We start from the raw sequence: 21,077 nt of genomic DNA on the forward strand, positions 1-21,077 counted from the left end.
ACTTCGCTCGACGTATATACACCACCCACCCAGCTGCGCCGTTATATGCATATACGGACGGCACGAGAGCGGGCGGCGCGCGATCAAAGGTATATATTTCTATTATATGAGCTTTTCATTTTGATGAAGTGCCTTTTTCTCCGTTTTTCAAAGGCTGTATCGCGATCCGTGGGCTCTGCGCAGTCCCATACATTTTGCCTGTACAGCTTGTGTAGGCGTATAAATACGTACGGGTCATGGATCCAGAAAAATTTTAATAATGGCCATTATTAGGATAAGTGCTTTTACGTTTTTTGAGCTTTTTGAACACATATATAGCCATACGAGCGAATCGTATGTTATCAATTTCATTGCTAACCAGCTGAAGCTCGCGATGCTGGTTGAGAAAATTTTCAGCACTGAAAATTTATATCTTAACTTATACAAATATATTTACTTTGCCACTTGAAGATTTAGATTTAAAGGTACTCGCCATCTATTGGTGAAGGCTCAAAGTTGTATTGTCGCATACGGTCATTTAATATGCCAAAAAATCACCAAAAACAAGTCAATTAACGATCATATATTTTAAAAGATTTTTAACTGTCGTTTTTTGGTTATTAAGTCATTATTAAAGTTGAGCATTTCAATCCGGTATACTGCTTTGGTAAAGAACAAAACCCGATGTCGGGGCCAAACATGTTTATGAATGCATTTTGCAATTACTCAAGCAATCAGATCGTCGCATCGCATTTTCATAATCTAGCATTAGTAATGGCTAACCCGTTGAAAATAGTTATGAATTAGTTAAAATGAAAAGTACTTCAATAACGCGCGCCTTGAAAAAGCTACCACGTTGGGGTACTAAAAATTTTAATAGCCTGAAACTAATTTCAGCAAAGCGACGTGTGTCTTGCCACTCTCAAACGTGTATTTACCATTCCAAAAACAACCTGCCGCTGTAGCCTTTTTTTTGCGTTTCGCGAGCAGTATTTTAGAAAAGCATCTCTTTTTGTAACATATACCACAAACGCGCAAGCGTGCTTTCATGAAACTAGTTTAAAAAAAAAAAAAAAAAAAAAGTAAAAAAAAATCATCCTAGCCGTAGACCCCCCTGGCTGGGTTTGATGTTTTTAATTTCGCGGCTTGCCACGTATAGATAGCCTACACGTATGCGTATAAACATACACGTACGGGATACGAGCGCGACGCAACGGCAATTTTCCAACGTATGTGGTAGTATAGAGAACCCTTTGCTACCTTGCCGAAATGAATCTGCGCGTTCGTGGCAAACAAGCCCATTTTTTTTTCGTCGGATACGCGAGTTTTTTCCTCGATTTTTGCGCAGATCGTATGGAGAATCGATATACGCGCGTGTCACGCGTATGCCTGCGAAGAACGTCGTGTGACGTACGCACACGCACGCAACGCGATGCAATTGTGCAGTGAACCGGCCGCGGGCGATCTTGTATATCAAAAATGATGTTTCGAAAATTAGCTCGAGAGCCCGAATGGAGCGTCAGCACGAGGTTTCAACTTCGAACGATCCGATCGCGCAACTTACAGTATGCTGTAATTCACGCGTCGACCGGTACTTTGAATTCGGCGTTATAATCGTTCATCGGTAATAATACGAGCAGAGCGTAATAATATTCGAATTCAGACTGGTAGAGTACGTATACGTTCTACGTATACGGCACACGATGCAGACACGCCACGATTAATGCGAAAGCAAAATTACGCACACAAGTTGCTGCTGCTCCTCTCGTTCTAGCGCAGCCACTCAGTAGCCAGATGTATATTAAAATACGCGGCGAGCGCAAGAGCCGAGACTACTGAGAGCGAGAGAGGCGAGAATGGGAAACGCATATGTACCGACGGTATAATATATGTTAGTATAGTATATGATGTATAAGCGTGTGGGTGTGCATACGTAAGCGTGTGTGTGCGGGTGGCATTCATTGACGCGCGACTACATACACACACACACATACACACGCTCGGCATTATATACACATCTATATGTTATATGGCTTTCAACGCAGCGAGCGTAGCCTAGCGACGTCGAGTGCAATAATTGTACCGCAAAGCCACTTTGATGTTGATGCATTAACCCTCGGCGCTGCTGCCGCCGCCACCACCACCGCCGCCGCCGCGGCAACCAACGCTCGACATGTATAACTATATGTATATAACCACCCATGGCACACAGCAGCAGCAGCAGCAGCAGCCTGTCTGCTTGATTTTTCTTCTTTTTTTTTTGCTCCCGACTCGCCCATGCGCATCACATTTTTGTATTGCGCTGCTTCTCGCATCCATATCGCTGTGCGGCTTGTTTTTCTCTTCCTGGTTTTTCTTTTTTATATATATATTCACCTCGTGCGCCGCGCGTGTGGCTATGCTAGACACTTTTGTTTGACGCATTGTGATGTAGAGAAAGAGAGAGAGAGAAAAAGAGCCCACGTCGTTGCACACGTGCTGAGCTACTATATGTATGGCTGGTGTCAACGCGCAAATGTGTGTACAGCTTATAAATACGTATATGTGCACGTGTACACGCGCGAGCAGCGCAAAAAAATGAATCTCACTCTCTCTATCACGTGGTGCAGTGGTGGGAAGAGGGCGAAAAAGAGTATACGAGAGAGAGAGAGCGAGAGGAGAGCGAGTATTAAACGCTTTTTTTCGCGCGCGAAACAGCCTTTGTTTGTGCACACGTGCGCGCGCGCGAAAAAAAACCCCGGCGAATTACGAATCGATTTTCGCTCGCTTGGCGCGCGGCGCGTTTTTTATTGCACCCCGTGTGCGAGAGCTATCTCTCTGCAGAAAACCTTTGCGTATTGACATCGAACTCTAATGAATGGCTGCGGCGCACATTTTCCCCTTATCATTATTGTTGTTATTTTTTTTTTACCTGCACTGCTTTGTTCAACGATATTGAGCGTAGATCGCATGTAGTCAGTGGTGTTTAGCATTGAATGAAATCCATTGGTGCATAACTTCGATATATTGAGGAATAGGATTTGTCATAACATTTGAATTCTTAATTAACTGAGTTATTCTACTAATTTACATTGCTTCGAAATACTTGCAATAAAGGAACATTTTTAGATGATTTTATTGACGATGTCATTTATCCTGAATAGTTATTAATAATTACATTTTTCAATTAACTTAAAAAAAAGAAAATCATTTAAATATGTGGTTATTCCACTGAACTCTCAAAATAAATATCGAGCTTTTTTACCCTTCGCAAGCTCATAAAAAATTTCGACAATTTTTCACGAAGTTTTGATGGTAATTATCTAGTTTATTATTTAGTATTTTTGGTCTACTTCAAACATCGATCGTAAAGCAACAGAATTTGCTTTGAAAAGCAAATTTACGAAAATTTCGCGAACCATTCGTGGTCGAAATGTTGTAAAAATATACCCAAAGTTAGACTTTTGACATTTTAGTTATCTAATATCCATTGAATATGGCGGTAGTTTATCTACGCCCAACGAGCCTACACAAGTTTTACTAAACAAAAACAAAAAAGAGCGACTTTTCACAGCTGCATAGATGCTAAAGTAGGAAACCATCGCCGAGGCACTCGTATGAATGGTTCTATTTTTTTCGGAGTCTTGCGCACGAGCACTTAAGATCAATAGCTCGATTTGACTTTGTCTTTGTAAACGAAATACCGGTAAACGACGACGACGACGACGACTGCTGCTGTTGCTGTTCAACAATGCGGCATACGTATAAACGTGCACACAGTGGAAGAAGCAGAAGAATAAGAAGAAGAAAAAACGTATACGCGGCCTGTATACGCGTACATACAAAACGAGGGAAAGAGAGAGAGAGAGAAGAGAGAGCAAAAGAATGGGACAAGGTTGAGCCCCCGAGTGAACGAGTGAGAGCAGCAGCAGCAGCAACAGCAGCAGCATAGAAGACGGAAAATCCATTCTGCGAGTTTGTAGACGTTTTTCGCCCGTAAGAAGGAACGGAGGAGAAAAGGAGCTCTAAGGCAGCAGCATCTCAAAGAATAAGTGGTACTTGTCGAGTCGCTTGGTGTCGTTGTGTGTCGCTGAGCACGGCGACGACGCCCGCGCCTGCATAGCATATACATACACGACGTCGTATGTATGTATGTATGTACGCGCCAATGCGTCAAAGCAGCAGCTATACGAGATACTGATATTGGAAACACGATTCAAACGAGTATAGTATAGTACCGCTGCTGCCTGGCGTCGCGCGTCGCGATATACCCCCGCTTGTATTCCGCCGTACACACACTGTGCACAGCCTCTCTCTCTGTGCGCACGACTTCTCTTTTCATGTGTAATTCCTCTCTAGCCTGTATGATAGCGGTGCGTTGGTCTTGTAGCAGCACGAGCTTTTGCGACGTCCTGTACTGTTGCTGCTACTGCTGCCCGTTTATCGTTTTGCACATTTGATTTTGCTCTTTTTTTATACACACTTGTGTGCCTGCGTATGGGTAAGCTTCTCATATCTTGACCAGACGCGATTTTGTAGTGCCACTTAAGCCGTAGATAAAATATGACTTATTTTGAAAGAAATCTTTTATAATCATAGACTAATACAATAATGAATAAAAAATGTAATTCTGTACTCAAATTTATACACCTTGATTGAAAATATTAAATGCTTATAAATTTTTTTTTTTTTTTTTTTCATAAATTACTCAAATTTATGGAAATTCAAACCAAATTAGAACCAGCTTCCACCACTAGATGGCGAGTACCTTTACTTATAAATCTGCAAGTATCAAACTCAAAATAATTGTATATATAAAAACATTTTATATTTTAATTTAGTTGTTCTTTTAATGTAGTAGCTGTTCGTTTATGAGTTTATTTAGAACTTCTAAATACTAGGTTACTGTGTACTAGGTTAAAATGTTAATTAGTACAAATTTTATATTGAGACAAAAATTTTTAGAAAAAACACGAAACATTAAAGGGACATAAAATCTGGAAAAATCTTTTTCTGTCCATAAAATTATTCATACATGCTAATCATAAAATGTTGAGAATTTCCACCAGACTTACATCTCGAGAAATCAGAAAAAATTCTACGTCTAGCTCGTAATTAAATATTAGTCAGATTTTATATGCTCACACGAACGAACGATTGATATGCAGCTTGGATAGTATCGGGCGTGAGCCTCTGCCCGATTCTGAGTAGCTGCAAATACTCATCAGCGTCGTTCAGTCTCTCGTTTTCTCTTCGCTCGCACGTGTGTGTGTGTGTCTATCTGTCTACATAAAATACGTGTATGCGCTGCGTGTGCGAGTGTTAAGGGGTATCTACGGTACAACTTGGAACTGCTACTACCACCACTGCTACCGTATATATAATACGTACGTGTGAACGAGTACGTTACGCTCCACGAAGGTGTCTATTGGCAAAGAAGCGTCAGCTCCCGTACATATATACATACATACACGTATAAAGAGGAGAGCTCGTTTCTCGGGGGCGAGTAGCAGCAGCAGCAGCACTCGGAGCATTCTCGAGCTCTAGTGGTTTGAAGGCCGGCCACGTATTCTCAAAGCTGGATGGGACTTTGCAGCGTCCCGATCCGTTGAGAGAGCGAGGGCGAGAGAGAAAGAGGAGTGCACGAGCAGTGGTCAGCAGAATCAAAATGCCTCGTCGACGCACCCACGTACACACACACATACACTCATACACGTATATATACATATACTCGGAGAAACGTACTCTCAATCTAGCTATTCTCCCGCTGCTTTTCTCTCTCTCTCTTTTCTATCCCAGGCTAAAGCCTATTAGTTTGGCCAAACTGTCCAACGGAATTTCCACGGAATTCGCGCGCGCGCGCGCACATACACACACGTAAATTCAACGTCCACTCACACGTACACAATCACAACATTCTGCCTCTTATATGGGGGCGAAGAGAGGTAGGTAGTAGCTTCGAGCGAGTGAATCGACGAGCGGCGGCTACAGTCTCCTTCCTTTCGATGATAGCTTTCGATGGTGCTTGTTCTTATTCGCTCGGATAGCTATTTTAAATTACTACTTTTACTACTCGACTGCGCTTCTGAGCTGATTATAGGTACAGTGGCTTGCCGAGAGATTTATTTTGCACGAAAGGCAGGAGCGAATTCGTGGCCAATCGGGGTAAACATTACTTTCGTGCGTATTAAACGCTGACTCGTTTTTTTTTCTGCTCTCTTCTTTATTGTTTCAATAATTATGATAACGCGTAATTTTATAATTAGTCGAGAATCGCGAGATATCCGATTAAATATAATTTTTTCCTCGACATCGTGTTAAATCGAGTTATCTTTTTCTCTTTTTTATCGCGTGTCAACGTCAAAATTGACCGAGTAATTTTTTCCAACGCTATCCCCGACCAGCATTTAATGAGAACCAGCGACAAAAAAAATGGTCTATTTACTCTCTTTAACTTCATTACTTTTTAATCCTTTCTTAGGGGTGGAAGGGCAGCAGCGGCAGACCATTCGTTCATTGTGCGCCGTTGCTTGCCCCGTCCGCCGCTTTCCACCAATTTGAAAATACTACCGTGTCAGAGCTCGAACTTTTGCTTTTACTTGAAAAACTTCCTGCTCGATTTGTAATGAAATGGGAAAAAAACATTTTATTCCACGTGTCAGTGAGGTTTTTCAAATATCGATGAATTTTAACTAACAAAGTATTTCAAACAATTCTGTTTTTTTGTTTTTGAACGTTTGACATTGAATTTAAATCACTACCAGTTAAAATGTTGTAACCACCTTACATGGTGAACTTGCAAAGAATTAAATTAATGAAGAATTAGTAATTATAAACTATAATTATAGAATAAAAGTAATCTCTCCTTTTTTCTTTTCATATTTATACTACTTATGGCCTTTTAATTTTTACGGTTCTCACCTTGCGAATTATGTCGAGATGCGGCAGAAGAAAAAAGTTTGTCGCGACGATTCGTCGGCATCCGGTTAGGCAGTCGTGTCAGAGGAGACGTCAGACATTCATTTAATATATGCCATTGGCCGCATCGCAAGGGGTATTATTACGATCGAAGGCGGAGAGACAAAAGAGAGAGCCGAGCGAGAGCTAGCTCGAAAGAGTTAAAGTGTGAGAAAAGCGGCTTTTCCGTAAAGTGAAAATGAAAGACGAAAAAAAAAATTCCGCTCTTATATAAGACTGCTTTACAAAGAAAACAGCCACGTAGAACGCGCGCATACAGTCCTAGCAAAAAACTTCTGTACTTTTTAGAAGCTCGAATCTATGCGTTTGTCGAAATGCTTCGAAATTCTTTATCTATCTAGTTGAGTGATTTTTCATTAGAATTCAAAATTTGTGTAATTTAAGCATCGTATTTCTTTTTTTTTTTTTTTTTTTTNATTTTTTTTTTTTTTTTTTTTTTGTACAAAACCCGATTTAGCCTCTAAAATCAAAACAGCCAAATGAAAATGTTTCACGCAGCGATCTTGCTCTGAGAGAAACTTTTTTTCTTATCTATAACATTCCACGCGCAGTAATATTCAACCCAATAAAAGTCAAAGGCAACAGCAGCAACAGCAACAACAACAACGCTGAAACAAGTATAAGCTTGAAATTCTATATATAGTTTCCACGCCGTACGCTGAAAAGCCGGCAAAGAAGAGAGAAGAGAGTGAAGAAAGTTTCATATTTTTTATACCTAAGATAAGAGAGATTTCGGAAGTAACAGGTTTGCTGCATTAAAGCCCCCCCGGTCGGATGCTGAACTTTTTAACTTGAGCAAACCCATCGTGTATACGTAAGGCTGCACGCGCGGGGTATCTTACAATATGTTGAAAGCGTTGGATGCGGGAAGACGAAGCGCGTGGTAACGCAGCGTTAAACTGAAAATTATATTGGATCGTCGTGCGTATATGTACAACGCGAAATCTCGAGCTCGACGAAAAGTTTTTCATTATATTTTCTTGTCACGTATGCGTGCATATGGGATGGCGCAAAATTTTATTTTGTCCGCCGGCAAGGCCTCGAAAAGTCGGTTAAACATATACTTTCGATCATCAAAGACTCCTGTATTTTGTAAAAATAATCGAAAGATCCACGATACCTTTGAGTCGCTATATTGGCAAGTTCGTTACGTAGTTACGCTCGATGCAGTATGCGTTTCGAGAGAGAAAAAAAAACTTTTTTCGTTTTATTTAACCTGTATATCGTTTCGCTTACACGCAGCACGTGTGCTATTTTCTTCTGGCGCGCACACACACACGGAGGCATTTTTGTAAAAATCTCTTTCTCTATTCGCGGAGAGTTTCTTTTGAAAAATGCCAAACCATTCGTACACAGTCACGCACGCATACACACACACGCACACACATACGGTTCTCTCTTCGCTCTCGCTAGCTTAATCATAAACAACGAAACGCAACTCGGCGCACACAAAGAAACGTTCTGCATGCGCCCAGCAGCAGCGTTTGCAACATTCCAAAACCTTATTTACAGGAGTGGAGCGCTTTTTTTGCCGTAGAGAACATGAAAAGACGCGAATATTTTTTTTACTCGTACGCCGACTAACTTGCAAAGATGCGCAAAGCGCAAAAAGAAAGAGGAGAAAGCAAAAAGAGAGAAATCCCCGCAAGAAGCGAGTACGTATATAACGAGTGCATGAATTACTCGCATTTATGGATGAAATTCGATTATAAGCATCCTTGAAAATCTCCCAAGACTACGAGGCGGCGCAAGGGTGGCCCCGTGATCGTGCAGCCACATACGCGCGGGACTTTTACGCGCGCATTAAAATATTCGTACGTATAAGCCGCGACGCGCGTGCGTGTCTATACGTATACGGCAAAGATTCTCGCTACAGCGAGCGAGGGTAGAGCTTTTTCAATCTTCATGCAAAGCGTGTGGCGCGAGATTCGATACGCATAAATTTTTCGTCGCGTCGCGCGCATAACCCCGTGTCATGCATACATACGTGTATGTATGTACGAAAATATATGTATATAATAATACCTACGAAGGGTGTATCACGAGCGAGCAGTTTTGGTATGTACATTGCGTGTACAGGTATATCCATCGACGTCGTAGTCGTAGTCGTCGTCGTCGTCGTCAACAACGACACGGCGCGGTATATATAGGACTCTGCGAAGGCGCGTAGTCTCATCGTCGCCCGCATATAAGCAAGCTCCGAAAGCTCGGCGCAGCGATGTCTATGGCTGCTCTGTATATGTGTGTGTGTAATATAAGTGATAGAGCAGACGGGTATTATGCAGTGTACGCACGTAAGACATTCCAGCAAGCTCTGCCGCGCTGCGCCACGACGACGACGACGATATCTCGAGGCACGCGCGCCCAGGACTTGGACAGCAGTAGCAGCAGCAGCAGCAGAAAGCAACAGACTCGAAACTACTTCGAAGAGGAAGTGCCTCGCGACGTAACCGTCTATGCGGTATAGATATATAGATGTGTGTACTTAGCGCGAAACCACGTGCGCTAGCTCGTGTACTATAGACTCTCGGATTATATACATAGAGAACGTAATAATAGACGAGGCGAGACTCGAGAATCGCAGACTCGGGTATGCGCGGAGAAATATCGAAAGCTCGCTTCCATATCACAACCTTTTTCTTCTTTTCGACGTTACACACTGCACGAACGTCGTACAGCATTTATACTTCTGTTTTGTTCGCGAACCACGATGATGCTTGATTCAGGATCGTTCGCTTTGATGTATGCCGCATATAGCACGCGTTCTACATCGCAAATAATGATGTCTGCTAAAAGCTCGCCCGAGAGCGCGCGCGCGCGTCTTTTGGTTTCGACTCGGTGGTTAAGTGTGTGCTTCACTGAGGCTGCTAAATAATCATTTGAAGTGCGGGGAGCTTCATCAAACCCGTGTACCAAAATACTTTTCACTTCGTTCAATTGTACCGAAAAGCAGCTGTGATATATCCGAGCCAACAATTATCGCCATCGATGGAAAACTATTTCATTCAATTATATCTAATCGACGCTCAAGCGCGGCGCGATGAAGAGTTTCCATTCATTAAAACTTACAAGATGTAACAAGTGTCGTGAGCGCGCCTGCAGTAATGCATCGCGACGCGTGTATATGAACCCGTCTAACGAAGTTTCATAAAGTTTTCGTTTTCATGTACACACATACACGTATACAGCGATTCACGGTGCAAGCTCGGTTATGTGTATATGTACGTAGACGAGACGTACAGCTGCAAACACACACACACACACACACATCATATTAATAACACGATGGAATATGAATTTGTTACTATTCGCTTGAATTAAATGAAAGCTCGAACACATTTGCGCGAAATCGAAAACTTAATAAAAGGGACAAAAGTAATTAAAGCGCAAAATGTATGTAAGCGCGCGGCGATTTGTTGCTCGCGAGTTTGAATTATATTTGCTGAACGCTTACGCTTCTGTATTATTTATACATAATGTTCAGAGGAAGCAAAATTTTAAATGTAATCATTCGTTGCTCTAATGCTCGCGAAACGTTTTATGTCTACGCGCCCAGAAACGCGATGAATGCAAGACAAAACGATTCGAACGAAAGCTCATTTGCTAAGATCAATGGGCGGATATTTGGATGATCCATTCGTTCTGTTCATTACGGCGTGAGACGTGAAAAGGCTTTGGCTGCATGTAAAGTATACGCGTACTCGACGTAAGCTCGAATGCACGGTCGAACGTTGTGTATAACGTGACCAGTGAGCTTTTGATGCCACGCGGCAATGTACACATACATAGCTGAGGCTGTAAATCAATGCTCATAGGGAATGTAACCGCTGGAGAAGAATTGCACCTTCATTGATATTAAATGAACTCGAACGAGGCGTTTATGCTACTGATGCGCGTGTGACGAAACGATCGATATCAATACGAATTAGGGTGTTCGATAAAAAAAGGAAAGTTCGAAAACTCAAAAAATGAACGAATGACACATGTTTTACAGTTAGTTAATTTACGTACTTTCTGATGAAAGACATCGCGTCTTGAAATACTGATTCATTTCTTAACATAAAGTGAATAAAAATTATATGAAAATGCCATCACACATTATTTTTAAAGCAAAAATGAATAATTAAGACTTAATTATATATTCAGATTTAAACGTTCTGATTGAAAATATTGTTTTAAAATTGATTTAGTTTTTGCTTTAATTGCACGAAAAACGTATGAACATTTAATGATAATTAAATCCAGCTTCCCCCACTAGATGGCGAGCAACTTTAACTGTAAAGCTGCAAGTATCAAAGTGAAAATAATAGCATAAGTCAAAACACAGTTCATTCACAGTTCGTCTGTATACCCGCAGTGTACCATTGTTGTGAATTGTATTCAAAATTTAGATTTTCACATTGAATTTAACGTATTTACTCATAAAGTAATCTTTAAATTTTGATGAAATCACATTAATTTGAATATGAATATTTTTATCAATGTATATTATGATGCGCTCTTGATAGCTACGTATAAAGTGAAAACTCAAGCCTTATTTAAATCTATATACGATTGCTTCGTTACGCGTCCAGGCCAGTCGGCCTTCGTGCACTTGGAGATGCATTAAACACTGACGTATTGCCGAGCCGAGTGTGCGATATAAATGCCGTTCCATCTCTTTGCGTCGTTAAAGTCATGCGCGAGGGAGCAACAAAAAAAAAAAGAAAAAAATTCAAAACAATAAAAGGAAATTATCGTCGAGTCCGTACGAGGCTATCCGCATAAATCTTGTTCAGAGACGAGTATAAAGATGTTACGATGTAGAAAAGAGAGAGATGCCTCGCGCGCGCATTAAAATTCACGCATTAACTTTCATTAGAATAGCTCAGCGGTGCGCGAGAGATATCAAAACGAGATCGCTATACGGAGACTATACGGAGCGGCCCTTTTGGAAAATACTTCTCTCTTTTACTTCGCTCCGTAGCGAGTTTACGCGGAGGTACGTCCCATATCGATTTACAATTGAATTAGATTGCGCCGCGCCACCGGCTGAAAATATAGCTAATCAATCCTGTATATAATTCAGGTGTGCGGTTAAATTCAAGAAAAACGAGAGCTCGCTCCGTGTGGGCTTCGGGGATATACCGATGCTCTACGCTTTTTTCCAGCTCTCAGCTAATCGGATTATTTTTCGCGCTAAACTTCGTAGAAAGAATCGAGTTTTATCTCAACACGTTTTGGGCGCGAGCGATCACGACGCGATGTCGAGGAATAGCTCTGTATAGCCGTAGCGTGCGAGCTGTCATCTAAAAATATATAAAAGACCATCATATAATGGCAATGGAGAGAGAGTATTATAGCCGCGCGCCTTTTCGAGCTAGAGAGGTCGAGAAAAGAGAGTAAATTTACAAATAAGCCGCGTCAAGTATGAGTAAAGAGAGTGCAGGGAAAGAGAGAGAGAGAGAGAGACTGAGCACAAAAGTCATAAAACTTAAAAGACACCCAGGGGAACTCCGGTTAATTCGTCATTAAGCGTATGAGACTTTATTGCTGCGTCGCAGGAATTATATATATCTACTAGGAGCGAGGAAGAGCAGAGCGCGCATGTCGTCGAAGAGTCTCCTGTCCGCCTCGACTTAATTCTCCTTTTACCGTATAGTACTATATATATATACACACACAAGTGTGTGTGCGAGTGCAAAAGATGAGGACGAAAGGGCGCGCAGGTAGTATAAGGCGGGGACACCAGTGCGCGCGCGGGTTAGAGGGGTAGTAGAAAAGAGTGGTGATATAGCGATAGTAGTAAAACTCTTTATTAGCCATAGTCTTGAAATTGGCCCTTCGCAGCTTTGCTCTGGCACACTAGCTCTCTCTCTCCTCTGCTCCACCCACTTCTCGTCTAGCTCGCAGCGCAAGCATGTGCGGAGCCTCACATATACATAGTAGCTTGTGTGCGCTTGTGACTCACGTGAATGCGTGTGTGTGTGTGTGTGCTCGCGACCCTTTTGCTGCTATATACGTATACGAAAATGCAGACGCAAGTTTATATAGAAGCTCTATACACATACACGCACACACTGCACTGCATGCAAGAGAGAAAGAGAGACAGAGAAAGAGGTAAAAGATGAGCTGAAAGAGCTGCTTTCTCTCTCTTTCTCTCTCCGTGCGCAGAGGCTCGAGCTCTATATATACGTACGAGCATCGTTACATTTAAATTTAGTACCTCAAAATTATTTCATGGCTCCTCGAGCTTATATAGCGCGCAGACCTATATATACACACTTTGCTCTATACAGTCTCTCCTGCGAGAGAGGACACCTTATGTGTGTATTATATATAAAACGTATCTTTTGCAGCGTCACGCACTTTTGCCCTTTGAATATGAGTATTTTACGCTTTGCGCTTGAACGATGCACCTTTGCACTGACCTTGTCCGAGAAAATAATGAGAAAAAAAATTGTCGAATCGACGTTCGAATGTTATACTCGTAAAATATTTTTGGCTCAATTGCCTGCGGCTCGTTGCTTCTTTATCTCGAGAAATTTTCAATTCAACGACGTTAAAATTTATATACCAGACACCGTCGTCGTCGTCGTTGTCGCACAGCTCGTATATAATAACGATCTCTCGCCGCTTAACAAAGAAAGCTTCAAAAATATACTAGTCATTAAACGCGACGGGGACTTTTGAATATTTTAGCTCTCGAGCTTTTATATAAAATGATAAAACGCCAAAGATCTTGTGTTATAGTAGGCAGGGCCCAACAAGACTTTTGCTTGTCATATAGTGCGCGCGGCATCGCGTAACACGCTAATTAGCGAGGCTTCGTGAATGTGAAACGTATACGGCATCATGACCCTGTTTTTGGGGGAGAAAATTCAACGGAGCTCGAGCTGCATATGTGTGTGTGTGTGCGTGTGCAGGTACGCACCCCTTTTAATATTAATAAATTTCCCGGCGCGCGTTGGCAAGTTAATGCGACATTATGTCCCATTAACTTCGCAGACGTTTTAGAAGATAGCAGAGCTCGTCACGTAGTGTTTATACACTGCCTCTCTATGTATCATGAGAGTACGCAAGCTTCGTAGTTCATACCGCCTATTTGAATTCATTATCCAAGCTTGATCGGCTTTTCCTTTTTTTTTGTTTGTTATCGTTGCCTCTGAAAATCATCGGGAATAATTTGACACTTTGTGCCAGACGAGCCAATATGACATCCCCGGGATATCCTCTAGCCGGGAGAGAAAAAAAATTTCCCTGCAGTAAGCGTTCGCTCGCGATCGAAAAGTTTTCTTTGTCGTTCGAGCTCGATACGCAAACTCTCTCTTTCTCTCTCTTGGCGTGTGCAAATGACACATCCGAGAACGATCGAAGCAAAAAAGCTCCTTGGCAGCTGTTTTTCTCGATAGCATTTTTCTTTCGCTCGATCGTCGCGACGATCGCTTACCTTACGCAGCCCTTTGTCAATATATATTGCGAAGCAGAAATTGTAAATTTAGATTACGATTATAATTACTATCAGAAAATCAAACACGTCTAGCGTTATAATATATATGGTTATTGAAAAAAAATTTTTTGCCATTCGACTTCACAGACAATCGGCCATTTTTTTTTTTTTTTGTTTTTGAAATGTAATTGTTTATTCCCAAAATTTAGTGTTTACAGCTTAGTATTAAACAAATACAAAAAAATACCTTAAATTTTATTATAAAAATTGGCCGGAATGGTCGTGACGGACACTCGCCGACTGACAACTTTGTTTGTATGGTGGTTATTGACATATATGATTATATATGATTTTATAATATTATAAATTGAAATGAAATATCTTAGAAGATGGGGATGCAAACTAGGATTTTTGAATATAATGAAAAGTACTAAGGTCAATGGGGGTATATTCGCTCATGTACCTATATTCGCTCACTTTTATGATCAATCAATTATATTAATTTTTAAAGTAAGTAAAATGAAGAAAAAAAAATATAGGCTTATAAATAAACATTTCGAGATGTACACCCAATATTTATATACTTAAATTAAGTTATACAATTTTAGAAAAAAAATCAATTCGCAATCAAGTTTTGCCACACGAGTTATAACTACGGGCATCTTAAGAACTAGGCTAAGATATGAGCAATTTTATTTTACTTTACTGTGCTTTAAAATAAATCATATCGTTAATGTTAATGTTTTATCTGATTCAAAACATGTTTATTAATGTATCTGTACATTAATTATTATTTTTTTTGTCAATATTCTTTATTAATTTAGCTGAGCGAGAATTGGTACACTAATATCTACATTGTCGGTATTTTCGCTCACCTCGTTTCGCGTGCAAATTTCACAGCTGACAGGTCAACATAACCCAAGAAGCATAGTAAACACGCGTATGTATCTGTCTTATCTCTCCTTTTTTGATTGTAATATTACTATAATAATAGTAATTTTAAGATTAAACATAATAAAAAGTTCGTTTTTAATTCTAGTAGAAATTAAAATATGTTTGACGCAAATTTATAGGTGGGCGAAAATGTGAGCAAAAGGTGAGCGAAAATACAAACGGGCATTTTTAGAGTGAGCGAAAATACCAGCACAGGACTCTTAAAGTTTATATTTATTTTTTTATTGTAAATATATCGAAAAATTTTTTTTTTACTGTGCAGTTATTTAGTTTAAGGTATGCTCTATCGTATTAAACAATCAAAAATCTCGATTTTACAATGAATATTTTCTTAAGTGTCATTTTTATTGAAAGTTGGGCTTAAGTGGGCGAATATACCCCCCTTGACCTTAATACTACCATTATTCTAAAAAAACATCTTAAAACTAAAACTCTGTCATATATTATATGATCTCATTATTTTATATCCTTGTCTAAACTGTATCACTTGCAGAATTACAAATAAAAGTACTCGCCATCTAGTGGTTGAGGCTTGAAGTTGTATTATCGTATAAAAAAATAGTCTAATTTTTTGGAAATAGTTAACACGTCGTTTTTAGGTTATGTAAAACATTTTAAATGGTAATTTTTTGGTAATAAAATCCATATTGATGTATTTAATAATTTCATTTAAATAAAAAGATAATATCGCGTTAACTGAAGTAAAATCAAAATAAGGACGGTTGGTGCATAATTGCAAACAAGAATTTTGTTGTAGCTTTGTGACGAAATTCTCACATGAACGCCTCCTATCACCTTTCGAGCTTATGAGAACGTCCAATCGCATCGGCTACACATACACACACCCATAGCGTAGAGTCTCAAGGTTATTACAAAAGCGAGAACTTGCGAAGATTATAAAGCTACTGGGCACACAAATCGGAAAGGCGCGTAAAATTAATGAACTAAGCGAGCAAGTGCCAGTACTGCGGCATCGGGATATCGGCGCACACACACACATACACATATCCAGTAAGAGTAAGTAAAAGAGCGAAAAAGAGTATAGAGAGAAAAAAAAGATAAGAGGTGTACGCAACGCTTGGCAGATATTTTAAGGAAGTTCAAACTTAAGATATTTCGTGCGCTCGAGCCTGGGTTATATATACACATCAGCGTGAAAGCGAAAAAGAGAGAGAGAGAGAGAGAGAGGCAAAAGGTGGCTCGCTCGAAAATGAGAATGAGAGAGAGACGCGCACGAGGGATAACTGCATGACTCCCGCCAGAGCCTCGCTATATGTATAGCGGCGGGGTAGATGATGGTAGCACCGGAGAAAGAAGAGAGAGAGAGAAGAAAGCCAGTACTATACTCCTGTACCATGGGCTGCATCGTGTGCTGCTCCTGTATATGGAGTATATGGGAAGAGTGAGCGAGAGAGAAAACGAGCCGCTCAAGTGTTCATAATGAGATGTTAATGGAGTGCCCGTAAAAAACGCAGGCGTCACGTCACGAGTATCGACAGCTTCTCTCTTTCTCTCTCTCTCTCGTCGCCGTCATCGCGTCTATAACCAATGCAGCAGCAGCAGCTTCCCATATACTCTCTCTTCGTCAAGGCGCGCGCGTACTCGACGACGACTACTACTACTACTACTACAACTACCACGCTTGAAAGTCAAGCCCATCCTTTGCCGATGCCAAAGAATGTCGCGTTCTTCGCAGCAGGAGAAGGAGAAGAAGGAGGAGGAGAAGAGACGACTGAGATAATAGAACACGAAGGAAAAGCCTATACGTATAGGCTGTAGAGGCTCCTTCAGCGAGTATACCCTATACTTTCTTTTGTTTAATCTATTTTGTCGTCTGCAGAACTGCGGCAACGTTCGAGCCGCGCGCCTACCTATATAATATAACCGCTGCAACGAGTTATAATTGAGGGAAAAAAGATGGCGCTCTGTCTCTCTTTCAAACAAAAAAAATCGAATAATTGATCGAGTTTGCAGCTAAGCTCGGCCCGCTCGATCGTTTTACATAATTCGTCCGAATACATTTTTTCGCGACAAGAGATCAGATTTTTCGCGGTCTACTGCCGCAGCTGTGGCTGTGGCTGTTGTTAAAGCGACGAGAAAAATTCATAAGAAATGTACAAGATTCCACTATTATGTTGTATGTATAAGGCGAGCGCAAGCTCTCGGCGTTCGAAATTATTCCACGACCGCTCAAAGCTCGAGCGACGTATACATTATGATACACATTTTATACGATAAATAAAAAAAAATCCGAAAGAGGTTGCATAGAAGAGCGCGAGCTATGCATATAGTAGCATATATATATACTTATACAGGGGGTGAAAACGCATTGCTCATAATGAGTTTTCATTGACTCTTGACTCGAGCTCCGCTTTTATATATAATGGCTTTCGTCCACTAATGGTTTGTGCTCTGCGCGCAGCACCAAACTTTTGTACCAGCCCCGCCGCCGCCGCCCCCGCCGAACTCTACTACTGCTACCACTACTACTACTGTATACTGTACGCGGAGGTGCACCCGCGAGCGCAGACCCCTGCATTATTCAACCACAATAAAGAGAGCACGCGGGAGCAGCGAGATAAAGTGAGAGAGAGAGAGAAAGAAAACAATAATTATGAAAATTGTGCTGACTCGTCCGGTGTAATGGTTAGATTAAGAGCACCGAGAGAAAGAGAAAGAGAGAGAGAGAGAGAGCTTGCACAACTTATACATTCGTGCGCCGCGCGGCTCCTATCCGGCATTACGGTCGCGCTTTCGTACATGCACACATATGTTCGTTCGGCTGCCGAGCATATTTTCTGCATACTCATGCTCGACCACCAACGCCGCCGCCACCGCCACTGCCTCTGTATTTTGTTTTCAAAAATTTTGCACAAGCTTCTACTACTACTACTACTACTACTACCACTACTATAAACGCGGAAAAGCTCGCGAAAACCGGCCTCGTGTATACCTGGCTCTGGAGCTTCCAACAATCTATGATGGAATTCGTGATTTTGTTTATCAGTTTATGCAAAACTGTAATGAAATGTAGGTACACGCGAGAACGAAAACTTTATCAAGTATAGTTCTTGTTACGCGTTTGGCTTGTTCGTACATTCCACATTCTACTGTATTATTTTTTTATTTCTACGATTTTCGATTTAGCATCCAAATTAATTTTTTATTGAAAATTTCGGACAACGAGCCACCAATAAACGATGATGAAAAAAATTGTCGTACTTTTCTCTCTATTTATGCACTTTTTTTGTATAAACGTTACTTCAATCAGATAGCACGCGATGTAATACGAATGCCATCTTATTAGATTAAACCCAAGCACGCCGTGCAACACAGCAGCAGCAGCAGCAGTGCGGTAAACACATTGTCTGAATAAGCAAAACGGAACGCGGTCGGAGAGAGAGAGAGAGAGAGAGGGAGAGAGAAAAGGCTGTGTCGACGACGACTACGACGAACCAGATGGAATCGAGGACAAAAAGGGCTTAATGGGCTCAACCATAATTTGAATTTACCCCTTCGCTCGTGCCAGTGCCTATATGTACGATGTGCAGCAGGCAGCGCGTGTATATACAAGAGGAATAGAGCTCTGGGGTGGCAGTGGGCGAGAGAGAGAGAGAGAGTGAGAGAGAGAGAGATAAATACATCGTTTTCTTGCGCACTCGGTACACTGACTGCAGTTCAGGGCCATCGACTGCCGGAGAGTCAGTAGTTATATACGTGTTTACTGCGAGCTGTGATTGTTCATTCGTTTGGGCGACGTCGGCGACGACGACGACGACACGAGCAAAACCGGATAGACACGAGTCAGCAGCTCACGGTGCAGTTATATACAGTCGCTACAGTATATAATATATGTCGTATATAATGTATACAGTGGCGAATTTATTTTTCTCAAAGACGCGTGGTGTGAATTGTTTCGCTCAGAGCTTTCTCATTCGTGATCCAGTCATTTTAAATTTGTCAGAAAATTATTCGATCCCAATCGAAATCAATCCTATAGCGTCGAGATTTTGTTATCAGAGAATAGAAATAAAATACGAAAAGTGTAATAACTGATGGAAGTCATTTATTTATCGTTTGATAAAAGTGATACATTTTATTTTAGAATAAAAAAAATGGTAGGGCAGACCTTGAAACACGGTAAAAATTACAAGTAGGAATATGCAAAGTTATTATAAACGACATCGTTAAATGGGCTATAAAATATGCGTATTTGACCATTATGCATCGTATTTATGTGGATTTTGAGTTGATATGATGCGATGATTTGACGTGTCGATTAAGATTGCACTTATAGAGAAATTTTTTTCCACATACATCACATGTATGTGTGACACCGTCGTGTACCGCATCGATGTGCGTCTTGAGATGACTTTTTGTTGTTGATTTCATTCCGCATATATTACATGCATGAAAGATACCATTATGCATCGTATTAATGTGACGTGTGAAATTATTTTTCCACGAAAATTTCTTGCCGCACAAATCGCATGTATTAGCAACAATAATACCATTATGCACTAAGTTTATGTGGGTTTTGAGATAATGTCCTTGTGTGAATGTCTTTCCGCAAATATTACATGCATATTTAACACCCTTGTGCGCCGAATTCATATGGGTTTTGAGACTGCCCTTGTGACGAAATGTCTTTTCGCAAATATTACATGAATATTTAACACCCTTGTGCTCCGAATTCGTGTGGTTTATGAGACTGCCCTGGTGACGAAATATCTTTTCACATTTATGACACGGGTAAATAACACTTTTACGCATCGTATCAATGTTTGTTCTCGATTCATTTTCCTTGCCGAAGTCCTGCTCGACATTTGTGATCAATTTTTTTTCGTCATCTTCGAATAATTCTTTTTTCACTTCGCCCACAATTTCTATTTTAATATTGTTTTCGGTATCCCCAATTCTGCTATATTTTATATCCTGCAAATAGTTTTGAGAATAATCGTCAATTTTCTTCAATAGTAATGAGTTCATCTTAAGCTTTTCTTCTTTACATTCGAACTCAATGTCTATTTCGTCGTGTTCATTTTCATGGGTTTTGTTGAATTTTTGAAGCCGAACGGTCTGTAGGGAAAAAGTTAAAGTTTTGTGGAAATTTTTATTACATAACAGTAAAATATCATTCTCGTATAATTAATGGCACTTACTGAATTTTCTTGCAAAAATCTAGAGGACTGATTATTTTGGACACTGAACGAGTCGTCAATTACTTCATGATCATCATTTTCTGTAAAAGATACTTCAAAAGGTTCCTCCTTCACTCTGGAATATATTCGATAAAATTTACTCTTTTGCTAAATTATTTTTAAGCGTTGACTCTCATCAAATGAAAATTACCTCGCAGCAAAGTTGAACTAACCGTGAGATACCATCTTGTTCTCTTCAAATTCAGTATGAAACTAATCTTTCTGTACTCAAGTCAACTTTTAAATCAACTAAACTCGAGTTCAATGATATTTACAAACATGATTTGAAAATTCATCATTTTAAATTCAATGTAAACATAAGAAAACGAAGTTAATTTAACGAAATTTATGTAGAGAAATTTTCCATTTAATGAACAATAATAAACGATGAGTATATAACATAATCAATTTTATCATTTTTATGCACCAAAACGCTTGATAGTCCGCCGAAATAAGCAAGTTGTCGAAGCTTCGTATCGAGATTAAGCATCTCCTGCCTATATCATTTTACGATGAAACGTAGATATCAGATTCAATTGTCGCTCGTATGGCATTAA

At 40.4% G+C, this 21,077-nt stretch overlaps 2 protein-coding genes across 3 annotated transcripts in view; one reads left to right on the top strand and one right to left on the bottom strand.

Annotated features, from left to right (window-relative positions):
- Window positions 1-21,077, top strand: part of LOC106655644 (lachesin) — a 165,173-nt gene that overhangs the window by 26,167 nt on the left and 117,929 nt on the right. The gene's annotated exons all lie outside the window — the stretch shown is intronic.
- On the bottom strand, window positions 19,417-20,706 carry LOC106655625 (zinc finger protein 33A-like). Its single transcript, XM_014376116.2, has 3 exons — window positions 20,694-20,706; window positions 20,482-20,594; window positions 19,417-20,398 (listed from the first exon to the last, which is right to left on the bottom strand). The coding sequence occupies exons 1-3, from the start codon at window positions 20,704-20,706 to the stop codon at window positions 19,553-19,555; spliced, it is 972 nt and encodes a 323-aa protein (XP_014231602.1). The 3' UTR covers window positions 19,417-19,552.

Source organism: Trichogramma pretiosum, unplaced genomic scaffold (genome assembly GCF_000599845.2).
Source record: "Trichogramma pretiosum strain Unisexual culture from Peru unplaced genomic scaffold, Tpre_2.0 scaffold96, whole genome shotgun sequence".
Lineage (NCBI taxonomy): Eukaryota > Metazoa > Arthropoda > Insecta > Hymenoptera > Trichogrammatidae > Trichogramma > Trichogramma pretiosum.

Excerpts from the sequence above, each read along its gene's own strand:
- LOC106655625 (XM_014376116.2), bottom strand. Across the intron at positions 20,399-20,481 it reads GATTTTTGCAAGAAAATTCA|ACCGTTCGGCTTCAAAAATT; the intron begins GTAAGTGCCATT and ends TTTTCCCTACAG.